Source organism: Quercus suber, unplaced genomic scaffold (assembly GCF_002906115.3).
Source record: "Quercus suber isolate HL8 unplaced genomic scaffold, Cork oak 2.0 scaffold_45, whole genome shotgun sequence".
In the NCBI taxonomy this organism is placed as follows: Eukaryota; Viridiplantae; Streptophyta; class Magnoliopsida; order Fagales; family Fagaceae; genus Quercus; species Quercus suber.
This window is the reverse complement of record NW_027069510.1, coordinates 830,630-851,095: the sequence shown is the minus strand read 5'-3', so window position 1 is coordinate 851,095 and position 20,466 is coordinate 830,630. Positions and strand designations below refer to the sequence as shown.

The window sequence follows — 20,466 nt, the reverse complement described above, 5'->3', positions numbered from 1 at the left end:
ACAACCACCACGCCAACAACCGCATCTCCTTACACAACAACAACGCCTTCCAATGGAGTGCTAGGAGGCATTGGTACTGGCATAGGTCCATCAGGAGTTGGCATCAATACAGATGACAGTCATGGTGGGCTTAGACTTGCAGACACCACATTCTTCTCTTTCTTCATGACCATCTTGTTTACAGGCTTGATGTTTTGCTGGAGTTGAAGGGAAAAGGAGTGGCTGCCTGTGATGGTGGAGGGGTAAGGTGGTCAGAGGTGATGCTGCATTTCAATGTGCATGTGATTGGTTGTTGTTCTGAAGGTGTTCATGTTATCTTGCTAGGTTTTGTATTTTTCTTCTCCCTCCTACTTAAGTAAAATTTGGGCTTATGATTCCTTTTGGTAGTTTTGTTGTGTTGCTGGTGGGACTATGAGAGTTCTCTTTCACTCTCCTTTTTTCCTCTTTTTGTACATCTAGATCTAGAAGATATTAGTAATTATTAATTTTATGAGAGTTGGGCAGCCCATTTTCCTAGTTTATACTGGATGGTCATCGCATTTTAATATCTCTCCTTCGTACACAGTATGTATGTGTGTGTTAAATCATTGTGATTGTCTGTTACCTTTGGGAAAAGGATCATCTTCATTTGAAATTGATCCTTTGAGTGCCTCCATGTAAAGACTGAAGAGGTTTTACTTCACAATAGGATTCAATTCTATAGGGAGCAAGCATATATTTCCAACATTCATTAGTGTCATCATACTAAAATTGATTATGTCTATGTGCTTGGATCCGGGATGGGATGTTTAAAACCAACTTAGGTTCAGGGAATGGTTTGAGGGGGTCAGTTACATTTGATTGTTAATTGAAGTTGTCAAAAATTCTCAGAACTGTTATAATATAAATTATCTGACAGCCTAACAATATTTACTCAGACCCAACCTAATGGGTAATTAGGTATATTTCTGCTTGGACAGAGTTGGATATCAATTTGAGTCGGCTCTGTTTGGTTTTCAATGAAAATTTTAGGTATCATTGGAGTTGGAGGTAGAAAGCTACTTGGGTTGAGTTTGTACTGTGTTTTACAACTCAGAACCATCTCATTTCCTTTCTCTAAACCTGTTCAATGGCCTAGACTAATAAAATCAACTGCGCATCCCAGAAATTTATGCAGAATTTCCTTAACCATGATGTACATTTGGGGAGCCATAGTTGTTAGAAGAAATCAGTAATAGCCATGTTCAAGTGCCTTATTGCACTGATCACGAATCTTGCTCAGCATTGAATGTTTATCTGGCTGTATTGGTCAGTTGGTCTTGTGAAATGAGATGGTGCTTTACAACATGATCACTAATGTAGCATGCAATGAAAGTTATGCACAAAACTTAAGTACGGTTTCTTAGGTGCAGATGTGCAGTACATTAGATTACACCAAATTAAATTCAAATACATGGCTGTATTGTGGTTACAAGCTATTCAGATCTTATTTATTTATGGGGATAAATGGAAGGCAGCTGTATGGAATTCCCCATCCATTCTTGCAGTGTTTTTGTGTAATATAAACCAGTTGTTGGAGTATCTACTATCTTGATGTTGTTATTGTTTTCAAGTTTCAACTTTAAATCGTGAGTCTCTATGATTGCACTGGCCCATTCAATCCTTGTGGGGTTAAAGCATCGTGAAAAGTTTATGCTGGTGACCATAAAATCATTATTTCTATGAAATGTTGAGAATGTGATATACATGTGAATCTTTTCTGATTTTGTCAGTTCTTTGTCTTTACTCTTGACATAGGTGGAAATAAATTGTCAGATCTGCAAAGGCATTATTTTCTGTCTATGCTGGACATTCTGTCACTTCTAATCCTTCATGAATTTTCTTTCAATTATAGAATCATGGGGGAGAATAGTTTATTTAATTGTGATTTGTTTAAACGATTTAATAATAGGCTTTTAAATTCTCACGTTTGAGTAGTTTGGATATCTTTTTTAAACCAATTTGTAGAGAAACTTATGGAAGGTAAAAAAGTGACTCAGTTTACATGAATTTGGAATTTGAATTATAAATTTCAATTGGAAATATCGAAAATTCAAATCTTATATAAAAAAAAAAGGAACAGATACTTTAATAACTCGCAAGCTTAAGATGGTATCAATTGTCTCAATAAACTGCAAATTTGGGGCCACAGAGGTAGCAAGGCAAGGGTCCTAAAAAAAAAAACACTAGTTTTTATGTGGCATTTTTTTAGTTTTGAGTGCTAGACGTGTGTCTATGTCACAATCACAGACACCAAACATTTTTGTTTTCGAGAAACCACAAACACCAAACTAAGCTATCACATAACGTGAGATTTCTAATGATTTCTGGGCAAAATTTGCCCAATAGTGCAATTTTCAAAAATTTTAAGCCGGATAGCATGCGTTCAAACTTATTTAGTTAGTTAGACTGTTTTTGAAAGTCGAGTTTGGCAAAATCGACTTTGGGCTGAAAAAGAACACTATAGTGACGTTTTTTTTAGTGGCGTTTGTCAAAAACGCCACTATAAGTACCCTATAGTGGCGTTTTCTATAAACGCTGCTATAGGCACCAAAAAAACGTCACTATAGTGTCTGTTTTTCAGTCCAAAGTCGAGTTTGGCAAACTCGACTTTCAAAAACAGTCTAACTAACTAAATAAGTTTGAACGCGTGCTATCCGACTTAAAATTTTCAAAAATTGCACTATTTGGCAAATTTTGCCTGATTTCTGCTTGGTCCGAGAGTTAAAATCTTCATTAAAATAGTGGGAGGCCACAATTGGTGGGTCTGTCATATGTGTGTGAGTGAAAAATGTGTCTTCTTGGAAATGCCATTCTCATGGTCCCTTTTTCAAGCCATTCGAAAGCTCTATTAAAATTTAGAAATTGGAAGATTTTAATGGAGATCCACATGATATAATTTTTTTTTTTTAAAAGCCCTATCCTCATAGGCTCAGCCTCTGCTTTTAGTTGCACAGTGTAAGCTGCACTTCACAGCTCCCCCTTATAATTTACTGAATTGTTTACGTGCTTTGTCTACACTACACAAATATTATTTATACTTATTATGCAAAAGTATAGTTGGGTTTTGTCTGCTCCATGTTACAAAAGTATTATTATTATCATTGAAAGAAAGAAAAAAAAGGGCCAAAATGCAAAATTGATCCTCTAAATTTTACAACTTTTCATTTCAGTCCTTTAAATTTGCATTTGATCATTTCAGTCCTTTATGTTTCAAAATTCCTCAATTCAGTCCTCTGTTAAAAAGCCATTTATTTCTGCCGTTAACACCCCAAAAGGATGCCGTTTTGGACTGATTTTAAAATTTAATTTCTATTTGATTATTTATTTCTCAATTTTAAAATATGTTAATTAAAAAAACCCAGAAATAAAATAAAATAAAAAAATAAAACCCCAATCGAAGTTGTCCCTCGCTGAGGGGAGAGAAGGAGAGGATGACCAAGAAAGCATGGGAAGGAGAGAGGTGTGAAACAAAGTAGCTTTGGTGAATTGGGGATTGGAGGCCAACGATGAGGCGGTGGATGTGGTAGATTTTGGAGAGCTAGGAGTCGACCATGTGTGGGGAGTGTGGCTGACGATAGTTTGGAACTATCAAAGGTGTGACTTAGAAGAGGTCATGGGTGTCTTGGTTCACTTTGTGGTCTAAAATGTTCATAGCCATGGCGGTGAAGAGGAAAAAGGAATTTTGGGTTTTGGGTTCTGCTGTTCTGAGAGTATAAGAGTGAAAATTCAGAGTGATGAGTGAGTATGTAGAAGAAAAATGTCAGATTGAGATGATTACAATGGTAATGTTGTTCATGGTATTGGGATTTGTATAGTTTTGTTGGGATTTCATTGTTGACTTATTGGGTGAGGAAGCCATTGATGATAACTGGGAGGGACGTTTTTTATTTATTTAATATTTCTGGTTTTCTTAATTAACATTTTATAAATAAGAAATAAGTAATTAAATTAAAATTAATCCAAAACGACATCATTTTGGGATATTAACGGCAGAAATGGATGGCTTTTAACAAATGATTGAATTGAGGAATTTTGAAACTTAGAGGATTGAAATGATAAAATGCAAACTTAAAGGACTGAAATGAAAAGTGATAAAACTTAGAGGGTCAGGTTTGCACTTTAACAAAAAAAAAAAAAAAAAAAAAAAAAAAAATTTATGTTGGCATTTACCACTAACACTTTTTTTTTTTTTTTTTTTTTTGAGAAACCACAAACCCCAAACCATGCTGTCACATAACGTGAGATTTTTAATGATTTCTGCCTGGTCCGAGTGTTAAATCTTCCTTAAAATAGTGGGTGGCCACAATTGGTGGGTCTGTCGTGTGTGTAAAAAATGTGTCTTCTTAGAAATGTCATTCTCATGGACCTTTTTCAAGCCATTTGAAAGCTCTATTAAAATTAAGAAATTGGAAGATTTTAATGGACACCCACATAAGAAATTGGAAGATTTTAATGGACACCCACATGGTATAAGGTTTTTAAAAAAAAAAAAAAAAAAACCCTATCCTCATAGGATCAGCCTCTGCTTTTAGTTGCAGTGTGGGCTGCACTTCACAGCTCCCCCCTTATAATTACTAAATTGTTTATGTGCTTTGTCTACACTACGCAAATATTATTTATACTAGTTATCCAAAAGTATTATTGGGTTTTGTTTGCTCCATGTTACAAAAAGCATTATTGAAAAATGAAAAAAAAAAAAAAAACCAATTTAGGTTGAAATGGTTTTTCATTTTTAAAATTTTCATTTGGGGTGGGAGAAAGAGGAATGGGGTTGATGAAAATTGGACCTAGATTGTGTGAATTTGGAATTTTAAATTACAAAGGAGTTGTGTGGGTGTGAGTGTGTGTGTGTTAGGCTGTGTTTGTTTCGGGTGTAAATGAAATTAGGAAAATATTTTACACCCTCACGCGTGTGTTTGGATGCACAGGTAAAATATGGTTAACTTGAAAATTAGTTCCTTTGACTGTAAAATAGAGCCCCTTCACCCGTAAAACCATTTACAAATCTCTTTTACCTTCAAAACCCATTTTCCAGACTCTCACACCAGAAAAGAGAGAGAGAGAGCTAGAGGGAAAGTCACAAACACTGACTACCCACCCCCCGAATTTGGTCAGATCACGCTGCCCCATTCCTCTCCACGCATCACTCACGAGTCATGCCAAGCCCAAGTCGAAGCACGGAGAGATTGGCCGTCGGTGAAGCCCAGATCGTCGTCCTTAACCCACAGCCCCGCAGTCGTGCATGCAACCACGATTTGGGTCAGATCGTCTACTCACGATTCCGTTGCCACCACCCATGATCGATCTCGTCACCGCTGCCTCTAGTTCGAGCCACCCATGACCAATTGCCTCTATCTCTTTCTCGATTTGCCTCTCTTTATTCCTCAATTGCTCACTCTTTCTTCCTCCCTCTCTTAGTTTGACTGAGGATGACATTGTTTGATGAGTGGTTTTTTGTTTTGAGTTTTGCTTTTTTAAGTTTATATATTGAAATTTTCTATTATAAAATTTGTTTGGGTTGAGAAAATGTAAAAAATTAGTAGAAAACGAGAATTTTTAGAATGAAACTAAATACCTGAAAATATTTTTCAAAACAATTTTCAAAATGCTACCAAACAATTGAAAATATTTTCCTCTCCCAAAAATATTTTCACCTGAAAATATTTTACGCTCAGAAAATATTTTATATTTTACCAAACACAGCCTTAATCCCACATTAGACGTATGCTAGATAAATATGGATTATATAAAGTAATTATGAGAAGTCTTAATTGCAATTTAATTAGTTGTTTTTAATTATCTTTTGCGTTATTGGGTTTTTATTTTTTATATTTTGAGCATGATTTGTAGATCCTAAATAGCATATAGAAGATGTACTAAAGATAACTTCTAAAAAAGAAAAGATGTACGTAAATTCTTCTAGAAATAAATGGACTAAATTACAATTTTGACTCTCAAAACTTGTGGTTGTTTTCATTTTGGTCTCTTAAGTTTGAGATTTTTTATATTTATTCTTCAAGTTTGATTTTGTTTTCAAAATGGTATTTGCCCATATCTTTAACTAACCTAACTATTAAGTGCTAGTAAAATTACGCTGCTTCTTTTCTATTTTTCAGACTCTTTCTATTTTTCAGACTCTCTCTTAACGACCAAATTAGTCAAAGACATGAACAAAATGTTCATGTTGAAAAAAAAAAAAAAAATCAAACTTAATAGATAAAAATGAAAAATATTAATTTTAAAGAACTTTAATGAAAATAACTCCCAACTTTAAGAATCAAAAGTATATTTTAATTTAATATATATATATATATATTATATGATTATGTAGTTTGAAGTTAAATTTTAAAGAACTTTAATGAAAATAACTCCCAACTTTAAGAATCAAAAGTATATTTTAATTTAATATATATATATATATATTATATGATTATGTAGTTTGAAGTTTGAACATGACACCTCTATGAAAAGCTTAGGAAATGGAACTAGCTCAACAGGGCATTGGCTAAATCCCCCTCTATAAAGCATGATTTTTTGATGAACATGGTTATTTAGGTCATTGGGTTTCCTAGTTCAGCGATGCTTGACATTTTATAGAATTAAGTATAATCCCAAGCACACCTAATAAATTATCATCCTTATTTCTTCCTCCTTAACAATTTGAATTTGTTAAGACTCTTATAGCTTAACTGAGATCTTTTGGTTATGTAGTTTGAAGTTTGGCCCTGTTTGGTTATGCATTTTAAACAACATTTTTTAGTTTTTAAACAGCATTTCACGCATTTCAATACACTTTTTCACCCACACGTATTTCAAAAAACAATAAACAACAATTTTCAAACTACTCTACCAAACACCCCCTGAACATGACACCTCTATGAAAAGCTTAGGAAATGGAACTAGCTCAATAGGGCATTGGCTGAATCCCCCTCTATAAAGCATGATTTTTTGATTAACATGGTTATTTAGGTCATTGGGTTTACTAGTTCAGCGATGCTTGACATTTTATAGAATTAAGTATAATCCCAAGCGCACCTAATAAATTATCATCCTTTTTTTTTTTTTTTTTGGGAATGAACATCATGATTTTATTGAACTTGATTTGCCAAAGTGGTCAAATCATTTTGAGCTACAGAAAATAAAGAAAGAGGAACTTCCTCCATTCATACAACATAGTCAGAAACATTAATCGAGTATTTAGCTAGACTATGTGCTAATTTATTGCAGTCTCTTCTACAATGAGAGTATAGCAATTTTGCATAAGAGTTTGAAAAAATAATTGCATCCTGGACAAGCGGCTGCACTGAAGCTATTGTACCACCCCCTGACTTTAAAGAATTCATGATCAACTCTGAGTCTCCTTCCAGTATAGCTTCAACTGAACCTATTTCCAGTCCAAATTCTAGTGCCCTTGCTGCAGCTATTGCTTCAATTTCCACTAGTGTGAGTGCTAGGGAGAAGCTCTGAGCCAGAGAAGCAAGAATAGCACCTGTGTGGTCACGTACCATAACACCAATCTCGCTTCTGTTTTCTGCCTTGAAAAGTGCTCCATCAAAATTTATTCTGACCAACCTTCCGTCTGGAGGCTTCCATACTGCCTGAGGTTTCGGTCTTGCTACAGGTACGGGTGGGAACACAGCAAGAAACTTATCCAGCCGTTCTTTCGCCTGTGGTGCAATTAGCTGGTCCGAAGTGCAGCAAGGTTGATGGTTGCGAACTTGATTTCGCTGATTCCAAACCCCCCAAGTTATTATCCCAAATAGCTCTGGGTTGCCTTGATTGTTAAGGATCCATGACAGCAACTCCTTGAAATTTGTAACACCTGAAATATGCCTTGAATTCTATTGTGAAGGAGACCACACTGAGCTGAGTTCGCTGCATGACCACAGTGCATGTAAGGGAGTTTTGTCTTCCTTCTAGCAACGTTCACACAGTGAATCAACTAGTATATGTCTCCTCTTCAGGTTTTATTTTGTGGGAATGGCATCACGACAGACACGCCATAGAAATTTTTTTACTTTGTTCAGAACTCGCAAACCCCAGATGCTTCTCCTTAGATTCTTTTCCCCATTCTGTGCTATCTCAAGCCTAACCTCTTCTTCTTCCATCTTCAAAAACCGGTATCCAGACTTGCAAGAATATTGGCCATTTTGGGTCCAGGGCCAGTACATCTTATCCTCTGTTGGGTATTTTGAGAGAGGAATTTTCTTTATGAGCTCAACTTCTTTAGGAACAAATAAACCAGCTATAACTTCATCATTCCAGGTCCGGTTCTCTTCATTTATGAGGGCATCAACTATGGTTTCCTCCCAACCCTCTAGAACAGGTGATAAGACATGGGTAGGAGGTTTAGATGGTAGCCAATTGTGCTGCCAGATCTGAACTTTCTGCCCTGTACCTATTCTCCAACAAGCACCATGTTTGATAACATCACGGCCATATAATATGCTCCTCCAAGCATATGAACCACGACTAGATTCCTCTGCCTCCATGATAGTGCAGTTAGGAAAAAAACGTGGTTTAAAGACCTTATAAAATAAAGAGGATTGATCTTGCAATAAAAGCCACGCTTGCTTGGCCAAGCGAGATTCATTGTGTAGGGCTAAGTCACGAAAGCCCATGCCACCCTCGCTTTTGGACTTGGTCATCTCACTCCATTTTAGCCAATGAATTTTTCTTTTGTCTCCCCTTTGTTCCCACCAAAACTTTCTTATCATCACCTCAATTTCATTACACAACCTTATGGGTAATTTAAAACAACCCATTGCATAGGTTGGAATGGCTTGGATCACCGCTTTGATGAGAACCTCTCTACCAGCTTGGGAAAGAAGTTTTCCTTCCCATCCTTGCAATTTTCTCCATACTCTCTCTTTGATGTAATTAAAACTTGCTTTTTTTCCTTTCCCCGTCAAAGATGGCATCCCCAAATATTTTTCATAGTGTTTAATCTCACGAACCCCAAGGACCGCTTTTATGATTTGTCTATCAGCTTCAGTTACTGATTTGCTAAAGAAAAGAGCTGTTTTGTCTCTGTTTATTTTTTGGCCTGAGACATCTTCGTACACGGCTAACAAGTCCATCACCTTGTTGCATTCTGTGGAGTTTTCCCTACAAAACAGAAAGCTATCATCTGCAAAAAACAAATGGGTTAGCTTGGGTCCTTGTCTGCATAAACTGAACCCATGGATGTCGCCTTTGCTAGCTGCATTTTTAATAAGGCCATGGAGACTCTCAGTGCACAAGAGGAAAAGGAAAGGAGATAGGGGGTCCCCTTGTCTAAGACCCCTTGAAGGATGTATCAAGCCTTTCGGTTCTCCATTCACTAATATAAAGTGACTGTTTTCACACACACCATGATTAGGCCTATCCATTGTTCACAAAACCCCATTTTTCTCATCAAAAATTCCAAGTACACCCATTCAACTCTATCGTAAGCTTTACTCATGTCAAGCTTCAAGGCCATGAACCCCTTTGAGCCAGAATTATAATTTTTCATACAGTGTAGTGTTTCAAAGGCAATAAGGATATTATCAGTAATGAGGCGCCCTTTAGCGAAAGCTGATTGGTGCTCAGTAATGACAGAATTGAGAAGTTTTTTTAGCCTATTTGCAAGAATTTTAGAGAAAATCTTGTAAAGGACATTACATAGACTTATGGGACAAAATTCTGAAACAAAAGAAGGGTTTTTCTTTTTTGGAATAAGGGTGATAAAGGTATGATTTACTGGGTGTGGGAGTGTACCTGAATTCAACCAAGATAACACCGAGTGTGTGACATCCCCTTCGATCATAGACCAGAAGTGTTGGAAGAACAAAGGGGGTATCCCATCAGGACCTGAAGCTTTCATAAGTGCCATCTGTTTCAAAGCTTGAACTACTTCCCACTCCTCAAATTTGCACACCAACTCCTTGTTCATCTCCTCTGAAATTACATGTGGAATTTGGTCTATGGCAGCATCATGTGGAGTCGGATTTGAGGAGGTGAAAAGCTCCTTGTAAAAATTGATGAGAACCTCCCCAATATCATTTGGCTCCACCTTCCAATCACCATGTGGATCATTAATTCCCAAGATTATATTTTTCCTAAACTGGTGTGAAGCCCGAGTATGGAAAAATTTTGTGTTACCATCTCCATTTTTCAGCCAAAGAATACGAGAGCGTTGATTTCACATTCTAGTTTCTCTGTCCATCAATACATTGATCTCTTCCTTCAATTGTTTTATTCGAAAATTGCTGCCCATTCTCATAGCTACAGCTTCCTCCTCAATGAGCTGTTCCTTCTTCCTTCTCAATTCCCTCCGGACATTTCCAAACACATTATAGTTCCACCATTCTAAGTCTTTGCCACACTTGTCAATTTTTCCAAGAATTCCTCTATTTAGATCTCTTGTTACACAGGACCTCCAAGCTACTTCAACTACCTCTCCACAACGATTATCTAATAGCCACATCTCTTCAAACCGAAAAGGTTTCTTATAGGGAGGAATCTCAATACCTGTCGGATTGATTAACAAGGGGCAATGATCCGAGGAAAGGCAAGGGAGGTGATGAACCCGAGTACCAGGAAACTTCATGAACCACTGATTAGTAGCTAGTCCATGATCAAGTCTCTCCCATATTGAGTGCCCATCTGAATAATGCTTGCTCCATGTGAAATTTGGCCTAATAAAACCCAAATCCATAAATCCGCATTCATCAATAACGTCCCGGAAAGCTTGCATTTGACTATGAGCCCGAATAGCTCCTCCCACATTTTCTTCTTGTTTGGTAATTTCGTTGAAATCCCCCGCACACAACCACAGGATGTCTGGCTTATCATTGAGAGTTCGAAGCTTTTCCCAAGCCTCATGTCTTCTAGCTGTAATTGGTTCACCATATAAACCAGTGAATCGCCATTCCTGTGGGGTATTTTTTCCAACAAGCACATCAATGCAATACTTTGATGAGTCTTCCACTGTGATTTTAATCTCTTCCTTCCACAACAAAACCAAACCCCCTCCTCTATTTCCACTAGCAACTGACCACTTATTTCTAAAATCAAAATTACGCAATACTTGATCTAGCCATGCATGATCTATCCATGTCTCGGCTAAAAACACGACAATAGGATCTTGTGCCCGGATGTAATCTCCAAGCTCCCTCACTGTACGTGGGTTCCTAAGCCCACGACAGTTCCATACTAAGAGACTCATTGTGATCGGCAGGGCTGTTCATCAGCCTCCGCCAGTATTGAAGGATTAATCTCAACAGAAACCACACGTTTTTTGCTTGGTAAGCCATTGAGATAAGAGAGCTGTTCATGACTCCTTTTTGTTGGTAACACCAGTTCTTCTTTGCATTCAGTACTCTTGGTTCTCCATGTTACAGCAAGGTTGGTCATACGTTTCCATGTTCCTTGTTGCTACACGTGTTTTTTTCCTTGCTGCCCTGTAGCTTCTTCACTATGTGGTGCATGATTTTCGGACCCCTGACCTTGACAAACCCTAGCTGTTTCCTTGGCTTCCTCATTAATTTCGTGACTTGAATGCTCTTTTCTTGTACCCTCATAATTAGGAAGAGACACGACACTTAATTTTGATAAACCCTCATTAATCTCAGCAAGCTTAGAAAGGAAAGACTCTTGATGCACCAAATTAATAGGGGTATTATTGAGATAGATTTCCTTATAGGGAGGAGTTAAATTCGGACTGAAAAAGGAAGGGGTATCATTCCGTGCCTCATTAAATTCCTTGTTTTTTCCCTTATCAGTAATTCCATTCTCCAACGGCTCAACATAATCAAATGGCTGCTGAAAATCAGGGGAGCATTTATTTTGTCCCTCTATAACCGACTCCATTGATTGCACCGTTGGTGAGTCCATTTGAATTTTTTCCACGTCAGACGGTGCCTTGTGGTGTGGCTGATCCGCCGTGCTGTGTACCTGAGCTTCCTTGGTAGGTATCGGACTCTTGGGAATAGAAGAAACACCCTTCGTCTTCTTGTAGAAACCTAGTACAGTGACCACGGTTTTTTGTGCTCGACTAATTGGGGCTACCCTTAACCAAGGCCCAAACTGCTTGTCTTCTTCTTTGAGGGAACCTTCACTCTCTACCCAAGCTTCACAGTCCCGATCGTCATGGTTGAGACAGCCACACCAATAGCAAATGTTTGGTAGGCGCTCGTATTTAAACGATACCTATAGTTCCTTCCCTTGCCTCAGTGACACCTTTCTTCCATGGTTAAATGGAATAGTAATGTCCAGCCTAACCTGAACTCTCATGAAACTGCCTCCCTCCCCCTCTGTTTCAGATTTCTTGATGACCGTTCCAACAGTACTACAAATTCCCTCCGCCACCTTCTGATTCATGAACCTCACAGGGATATCATGTACTTGCACACAAAACGTAGTACGATTGAACTTCAATTCTTCAACTGGCATGTCCTTGTCATAGCGTTGCAACACCATGAGGTGTTTGTCAAAGCTCCAAGGCTCATTCTCGAGAATAGTATCAACTTCAAATTTACTATAAAAAATAAAAAGGACAATGTGGTTGCCCATATTCTTAATTTTAAATCCATTTTTTGATCTCCACAAAGGCTTAAAGGTTGAAGCTGTAGCTTCCATATTCAGCGCTCGTCTTGTGAAGAATTTTGCTGCAATGATGAATTTTGGCGTGGCCATATCATCCTCAAGATCAAAGGTTGGCCCTTCTCTATCCGAGAGTGATAAACCATTGCAATGGTTAGTTAGTTCATCCATGGCTACTATGTTTCCCTAACCCCCGAAAAAATGTACCACAAACCTTAAGGATAAACTTGTTATCCTAAGGGACCAAAGCATCTAATAGAAGGGACTGAAATTCTATAGCCTAGGAGAAGCTCTGAGAGAGACTTTCACTAGCGACAGAGAAACAGTATTGGTAAATGGACTTATTTTGTCCTTTTGAACAAAAAGTCAGATATTTTCTAATTCCATCGTCTATTATCATCCTTGTTTCTTCCTCCTTAACAATTTGAATTTATTAAGACCCTTATAGCTTAATTGAGATCTTTTGGTATTTCTAACCTATTGATTTTTTTTTTTTTTTACTTTTCTTTTTAAACAATGTGAATTTTTCAAAATTTTGGTAGCAAGGCAAACCTAATATTATAAGATTCAGGGCATTAGTAATGGTAATAATTTTCTCTTCTTGGACTCACACGAAAAATAATTTATATTTATTGTAATTCTTAATAATTACATAAAAAAAAAAAAATTCATTCACGAAAATATACCCTAAATGAAAAAAAATTTATATTTTTAGGCTATTTGAGAGCCTTTTTTTTTTTCTTTGAATAAAAATAATTACGTATTAAGAAAGAAAAGCTATACAAAAGCAAAGGGGCATACCCCACAGAACAAAAACTAGCACCTTCAAAAGCTTTCAAGTTGTATGAGAGACTACACATGAAAAAGAGTTTTGGCATCAACGGGAGGAAAAAAAGGAAAAAAATTCTATGTATGAATTAGGATTAACAAATATCTAGAGACATACCCCAAGATCTTTGAAGCCATCTATTTTCCTAGCTAGGATGGCTTAAAACCTCGAAAAGTACTAATCCTAGCTCTAACATTAGTGATCGTACATTCATTTCTAGCACTAGCTTTAAAAATTCTTGAACTCCTTTCTTGCCAAATAGCATAGATAGTTGTGGCTAACATACTCTAAATTCCATTTGTGAGCCTCCAGTAAGAAATCATAAATTTATGCAAAAAAATTAAGTGGGAAAACAACTTATTCTATAAAAAAAAAATGTCATTTGGGAAAAAGGCCTATGTTAGTCAATTATTTATCATCAATTGGCCTATTTGACTGTTAATTAAAGCTGTTCAAAAGTTCTCAGAACTGTTACAATATAAATTATCTGACAGCCTAACAATATATTTTACTCAGACCCGAACTAATGGGTAATTAGGTATATTCTTGCTTGGACACAGTTGGATATCAATTTGAGTTGGCTCTGCTTGGTTTCGAATGAAAATTTTAGGCATCATTGGAGGTAGAAAGCTACTTGGGTTGAGTTCGCACTATGTTTTACTACCACCCAGAACCATCTCATTTCCTTTTTCGAAACTTGTACAGGAAATTTATCCCAGAAATTTATGCTGAAATTCCGTAACCATGATGTACATTTGCACAGGAAAAGACAGGGTTAAAAGTGTTTTTTTTTTTTTTTTGGGTTGTTGTTTTGCGTAGGTAATTTGAAAAAAACTTCATCATGAATGGATATACCGAAGGTCATAAAGCCACCCAATTACATGAATTTGGGGTTCTAGAAGCAAATAGCATTAGCAACTACATAACTTTCAAGAACTGCTATCACTCGATAAATTGCAAATTTGGGGCCACAGAAGGTAGCCAGAATCCTAAGAAAAGCACTAGTTTTTACGTTGGCAACCTAAACAAATTCAGTCCACAGGATTTACCACTAAACAACTACACCCATAAAGGTGTAAGCAATGAACAGGCAACTTAGAATAGTAAGAGACCATGGAACTCTTTTTTTACTCATGCAGGCCACAAACAAATAGGAACCTGATGTGTAATCATGCTGAGATACTCAGGTTGGTTGCTTTTGTGGCAATTGGACTAAGACTCGTATGATCTTTGAGTGTGACAAGCCCAATTGAGTGGGAGCTGCACCATAGCATTGTATGTGCTATCGCCAACCAATTAAGGGAGTAATTAGAAAGATCCCTACTCCGTCACTATGTGAGCCCTAATTAACCATTGCATAGTCCATTTAGTGCCCTTTTCAACCTAGAACTATGTTATGAAGTGAATGTTTGATTGGAGTACGTAAAAAACCCTCTCTAAATAGAAACTATCTTTTCATTGATTGAAAAATGAATACAATGAATGAATGAATACAAAAACACACTCTACCTATCCTTATATACATAGTTATGTACAAAAACAAAATAACTTCTCCGGATTTTATGGAAAAGTTGTTACAGCTAAACACAACCTAGCTATGACACGTGTACATCCACTTGGCATCATTCCTTGTATAGAGTGTATGATCTAATCGTGATAAGGAATGGACTCCAACAAGTCTTCTAAGTCTACATTACTTAGGCTTGCATCTCTGTTTTGCCTCTGATACTAGGATGCGCTATGTATTGCACTCAATTGTAGTCTTCCTTGCTCCTGTGGTGCATGCTGGGCTGCTCCCTGATGCTGTAAGACACGTTGAGCTGCACTGCCTTGCAATTCCCCTTGACATTGAGTGCCTATTCCATGCTTGCATACTTGTTGTTGCTGAAGACATGCATTTGACTTAGCATTGCTTTTAACAGAGTAGGTCTAGGAAAGCAGTCAAGTGTGAATGAATTTACATAAGTGTATGGGGAAGATTATTTAGAACACACGATTCATTTTATGGCTCATAGCTCAGGCAATTATGATGAATCTATTGTTCACATAATCATTAGCATGTTATATGGTACGGGATTAAGTATTAGTTTTAGTTTTGAACTCATGAGGGATTAAAGAAACTTGGTCGAGTGTGATCAATTAATCTGGGGCATTGACTAGATATTAGGTGTAATGTACTATGTTAGTTTATATGGTAACTCAATATAATACTCCTAACCTATACCTTCTTGTCAGGTCGCACATTCCATTTTCTGTATGAAGAGAGGATTGGACAAGAGATTGAGAGGAGCCAATTCTGCCTATAGTACCCAATATGGATGAGTGGGAGATGATAGAAATTGGATTGGATTTGACCCAACCCATAACCCATGGCCCATGGATCGTCCACTTGAGTTTAAATTTAAACTGATTGATCTTGATATGAGTTATCAAGATCAATAGTGGAGTAAATTAAACTTAGTGGTTAAATACTTTTAAGGACCACCCATCTGATAGTATGGTATTTGTAATAATGCTCTCTCTAATATGTAAGAGGATTTTAACCCATAAGATTCAATCCATAATAAACATGATTTACCATTAACTATGACTCTTGTCTCCATATACTGATCGGTAACTTGTGCAATGTGCAAAAAAGTTTAATATAAGATAATTTTTTTTCTACTCTTTTTTTATTCTTTACATAAAAATGAAATTTCGTAGTTGTAGTAGTTATTAATAGACATTTATTATAATTGTGTGTGTTTAAGGAATTATATAGTCTACTGTTTATAGAAAATATGATGTACCAAGATTCTAATAGGTGGTTTAAATATAAAATAAAATTTAAATTCAATTTTAAAATATATATTAGAATAATAACATGTAAAATTGTGACTTCCAGTTAACTAAATAGGTAAAATCTTTAATAGTCTAATAGTTGAATAAGAGATCTGTGTTTCAATCTTTACCTACACCAAAAATCTGTAAAAAAAACAAAAAATAACATAGAAAATTCTTATGTGGCACAATATTATACATTTAACTCATTTATGACAAAATTCAAAACCTGCCCAACCAAACCCAACTACCACACCTAATACACAATAACTTAATTTCATTAATATTCTTACCACAAGACCATCACAGACCAAAGCTAAGAAAATATCACAAAAACGCAAGGGCAAGGAAGGAAAAATCACAACGCTAACATATTACATAGATTTTGGAGCAGACAACAGTTCCGTGACTTCCATCAAGTACAATGGTGTTGCCTAGCTAAATCTCTAAAAGAAAGGAAAGGAAAAAACAAATATAGTAATGCTAAGAATACATACCAAGATCTATTTTTTGGTGCACACAATGGTTCCATTTAGTACAATGATGCTGCCCACCTAAATCTCTAAAAGAAAGGAAAGGAAAATGCAAATATAGTAATGCTAACAACACATACCAAGATTTATTTGTTTGGGTAACATCTAGCCTGTTTGAATTTAACACTAAGATCCCTCCCAGTCAATTATCTTCCTATTTGGTGTTGAACTGCGTAGTGAAGATAAATAAACCAATTATACTTCCTTGCGATCACAATTTGCCCAATAATAACTCCAATTATGAAACCACAACCATATCCGATCACGACTACTTTCCAGCCGAATTCATATAGCAACTTTGAGTCTTGATTTAAAGGAGGGTGCAATGAGTCCTCGAAATTTCCACATTTCTTTGGCAAAGGACTTCCACACAATCCAGGATTACCATTGAAAGACTTGTCTTGAAAGGTATCAAATTGGTTCCCATGCGGTATAGGCCCTATTAGATGATTGTTAGAGACATTGAAAAATGCAAGGAATGTGAGTTGTGTTAGTTGTGGAGGGATCTCTCCAGACAACTTGTTTTGAGAAAGGTCCAATACTTCTAGCGCTGTCAAGTTCTCCAAGGATGAAGGTATAGAACCAGTGAGTAAGTTGTTGGAAAGGTTGAGCAACTGGATACCTTTCAAATTCCCTTTTGAGTTCTAGAATTTCTCCTTCAAATTTATTGCTTGAAAGATCCATGGCTATGAAAATATATGGGATTCTCTCGTATGCAATCTCTATGCCTCTGTTTGTGAATGTCATTGAATAAGTGTATTGATCTGTCCATTGAGATCCAAGTACATCAACACCGAAGCTCATGTTCGTTTGCATGTACATTTGACTATGATTACCAATGATTCGCATGGCTTTCCAAATTTGGAAGTACTCAAATGGTAACTTACCGGTGATGCTATTGTAAGAAAAGTCAACAATATGCAAGTTTGGAAATACAAAATTACTTTTGGGTTTCCCTATTGCACCTTGGAGTTGATTATGTCGTAATATAAGAACCCCCAATTCTGGAAGAACCCCCAACCAAGAGGGGAAAGAATCATTTATCTGGTTGTTTCCAAGAACAAGAGTTTCTAACATTGTACAGTTCACCAACGATCTTGGGATCCGCCCCTGTAATTGATTTTGACTAAAATCAATCATTTTCAATTTGCTACCCTTCTTGCATATTTGAGGAATGTTGCCGTGAAAGTTGTTCCTTCTTAGATTGAGAACTGATAAGGAAAAACTGAGGTTTCCCAAACAATCTGGAAGCATACCACTCAAGTTGTTATACGACAAGTCAAGGGCAACAGGAGAGCTTAGATTGCAAATCATTTGTGGGATTTCTCCAGTTAGTGTGTTATTTGAGACTGAGTAACTAATGATGGAAGGTGATGGGATAGGAAGTGATCCCTGCAGCTTGTTATTACGAAGATCCAAACCTCGTAGATTGGTCCATGGTAGAATAAGAGGAAGTTGGTGGAAACCTGTTAGAAAATTGTTAGACAGATCTAGATTCCAGAGAGTTTTTTTACTTGAGTTCCACATCCAATTTGGTATTGAACCATGCAAACCATTGTTTGAAAGTCGCAAAGAATCTAGTTGGGTAAGGTTTTGAATAAAAAATGGGATGCTACTATTCAAATTGAGGTTCGCTAGGCCCAACTCCTTGAGTTTAGTTTGCTTACCGATCCAATCCAAAGTACCACGGTTGAACTTGTTAAATGAAAGGTCCAGAGTGATGAGCTCGGTAAGATTACCAAGTGAGGATGGTACTGGTCCAGAGAAATTGCAATCACGAACATCAATAGAATTTAACAACTTGAGGTCACCAATTGAATTTGGTAGCTCACCATAAAAACTCGTACCTGCAAGCCACAATTGTTTAAGAGGGCTGCTTCTGTTAAATTCTGGAACATATCCAGTGAGATTTGCATTGAACCGCACACTGAGGACCTCTAGATTTGGAAGTTGAAAAATTCCTGCCGGGAACTCACCATGCAAACCACACTCTCTAAGTACAAGAGAAGTTAAAGAAGTAAGGTTTGCCATGTTATTGGGCACTGTCGAAGATATATCAACCTGAGTAAGATATAACTCCTCCATGTTTGGAAACTTCTCAACCAGGCTTTGTAAGCCAGGGTTTTGGAGCTTCAATAAATTTTGTTCGAGATCAAGATAAACCAGCTTAGAAAGGTGTAAAATTTCGGCTGGGATCTGGCCTGCAAATCCAGAATGGCAGAGGTCCAAATAAGTTAGATTCGAAAGCTTCCTAATACCAACAGGTATTCGAGATTGATTAAAGTCATTGAAGGAGAGATCCAGCCTCTGGAGATTAACAAGACGGAAAAGGCTACTACTGGAGTTGATAGAACCATAGAGACAACTACTGCTGAGATTAAGGCTGATCACATGACCGGTGTCCTTATCGCAACCAACACCATCCCATAAGCAGCAATCATCACTTTCAAGCTTCCACGAAGAAACCTTCGGGTAAGCAGAAGTTCCAGAAGATGCAGACTGATTGATGATAAAGCTTTCCTTGAATTGCAGCAAGGCGAAGCTCTCATCATCATGGCATAATGGTTGCACGAAAGAAGAGCTAGCAAACATAAGATTATACAACGAAAGTAGAGCAAGCAAGTGCATGAGCATGAACAGAGAAATTGATAAACCCATAATGTTGTACTGAATTTTGTTTAGCACTCCTTTTTTTTTTTTTGCTAACCTTTTGTTTAGCACTCTTAGAATTTAAGAATAAGAAGAAAAACTAGAATAAAGTGGTACAAACTTCTTAGATTTGCACTGAAATGAGATTGGGGAAATTCTCAGATTTGTGGATGAAAATAAAATAAGAGATACTTCTATTGGATGATACGTATGAGATGAAGAAAAGCTAAGCTTTTACAAGAGAATTACAAGAAGACTTATTGAAGACTGCAGAACAAACACACAGAGAGCAAAAGGAAAGAGTGAAGAGAGAGAGAGAGAGAGAGAGATTTGTGAGGAAGAGAAGTTTGTTATTTCACTATATGAAAGGTTTACACAGTGTACAGATATATATAGCCAACCTAAGAATCCAGAAAGCTCGGATCACTCATAAATATCTTCTAGAAATATCTTCTAACAACCAAAACAGATTATCCCACTTAAACACCTGCCATAACAGAATTCTGGAATCAGTAACTAACTGTTGCTTCGCTGGCATGAGATGAAACCCACCGTGTGACTGAATTAGAGTTGCTTCTGAAAAACGCACCGTTTCAATAAGTGAATACACGAGTCAATCACACGTGTTACCTGTTTCACTCTACTGTGCATCTTCTGTAGCATTCCTTTGTGCATCCTCTTCAACATGAGAAATATGTGCTTTGAGCTTTGATTGGAACAAAATGTTGACGAAGACTGAAAACGATCAAGAACTTATCTTGAGAAAGAGTGGCTGAGAAGCGAGAGTATGTCTACTTCATTATAAAAAGTGGGTGGAAAAAAACTGAGGAGTAAAATTTAAGGAGTTTGAATCTAATTTGAGGACTTGAGGGTAGCCAGTAACATGTGGTTATCGATTTAGGGGAGAAAAAAGAAAAGAAAACAAGAGTAAACGTGTGTGACTAGACGAGATAATGAAAGTAGGAATGGGAATGAATGACTTGTCTATTCTTTTTTTTTTTTTTTTTTTTTTTTTTTTTTTTTTTTTTTTTTTTTTTTTTTTTTTTT

At 36.8% G+C, this 20,466-nt stretch overlaps 2 protein-coding genes across 2 annotated transcripts; both read right to left on the bottom strand.

Annotated features, from left to right (window-relative positions):
- Positions 1-7,184: 7,184 nt before the first annotated feature.
- LOC136066740 (uncharacterized) lies at positions 7,185-11,212 on the bottom strand. Its single transcript, XM_065771497.1, has 4 exons — positions 10,217-11,212; positions 9,763-10,057; positions 8,040-9,223; positions 7,185-7,748 (listed from the first exon to the last, which is right to left on the bottom strand). Exons 1-4 carry the CDS (start codon positions 11,210-11,212, stop codon positions 7,185-7,187), a joined length of 3,039 nt encoding a protein of 1,012 aa, XP_065627569.1.
- Positions 11,213-16,592: 5,380 nt separating this feature from the next.
- Positions 16,593-20,140, bottom strand: LOC112040208 (receptor-like protein 9DC3). The gene is given in 2 exon segments (XM_065771518.1): positions 16,593-17,408; positions 17,410-20,140. Coding segments are annotated over 2 exon segments (2,511 nt in total). The 5' UTR covers positions 19,429-20,140; the 3' UTR covers positions 16,593-16,916.
- Between the last annotated feature and the right edge of the window lie 326 nt (positions 20,141-20,466).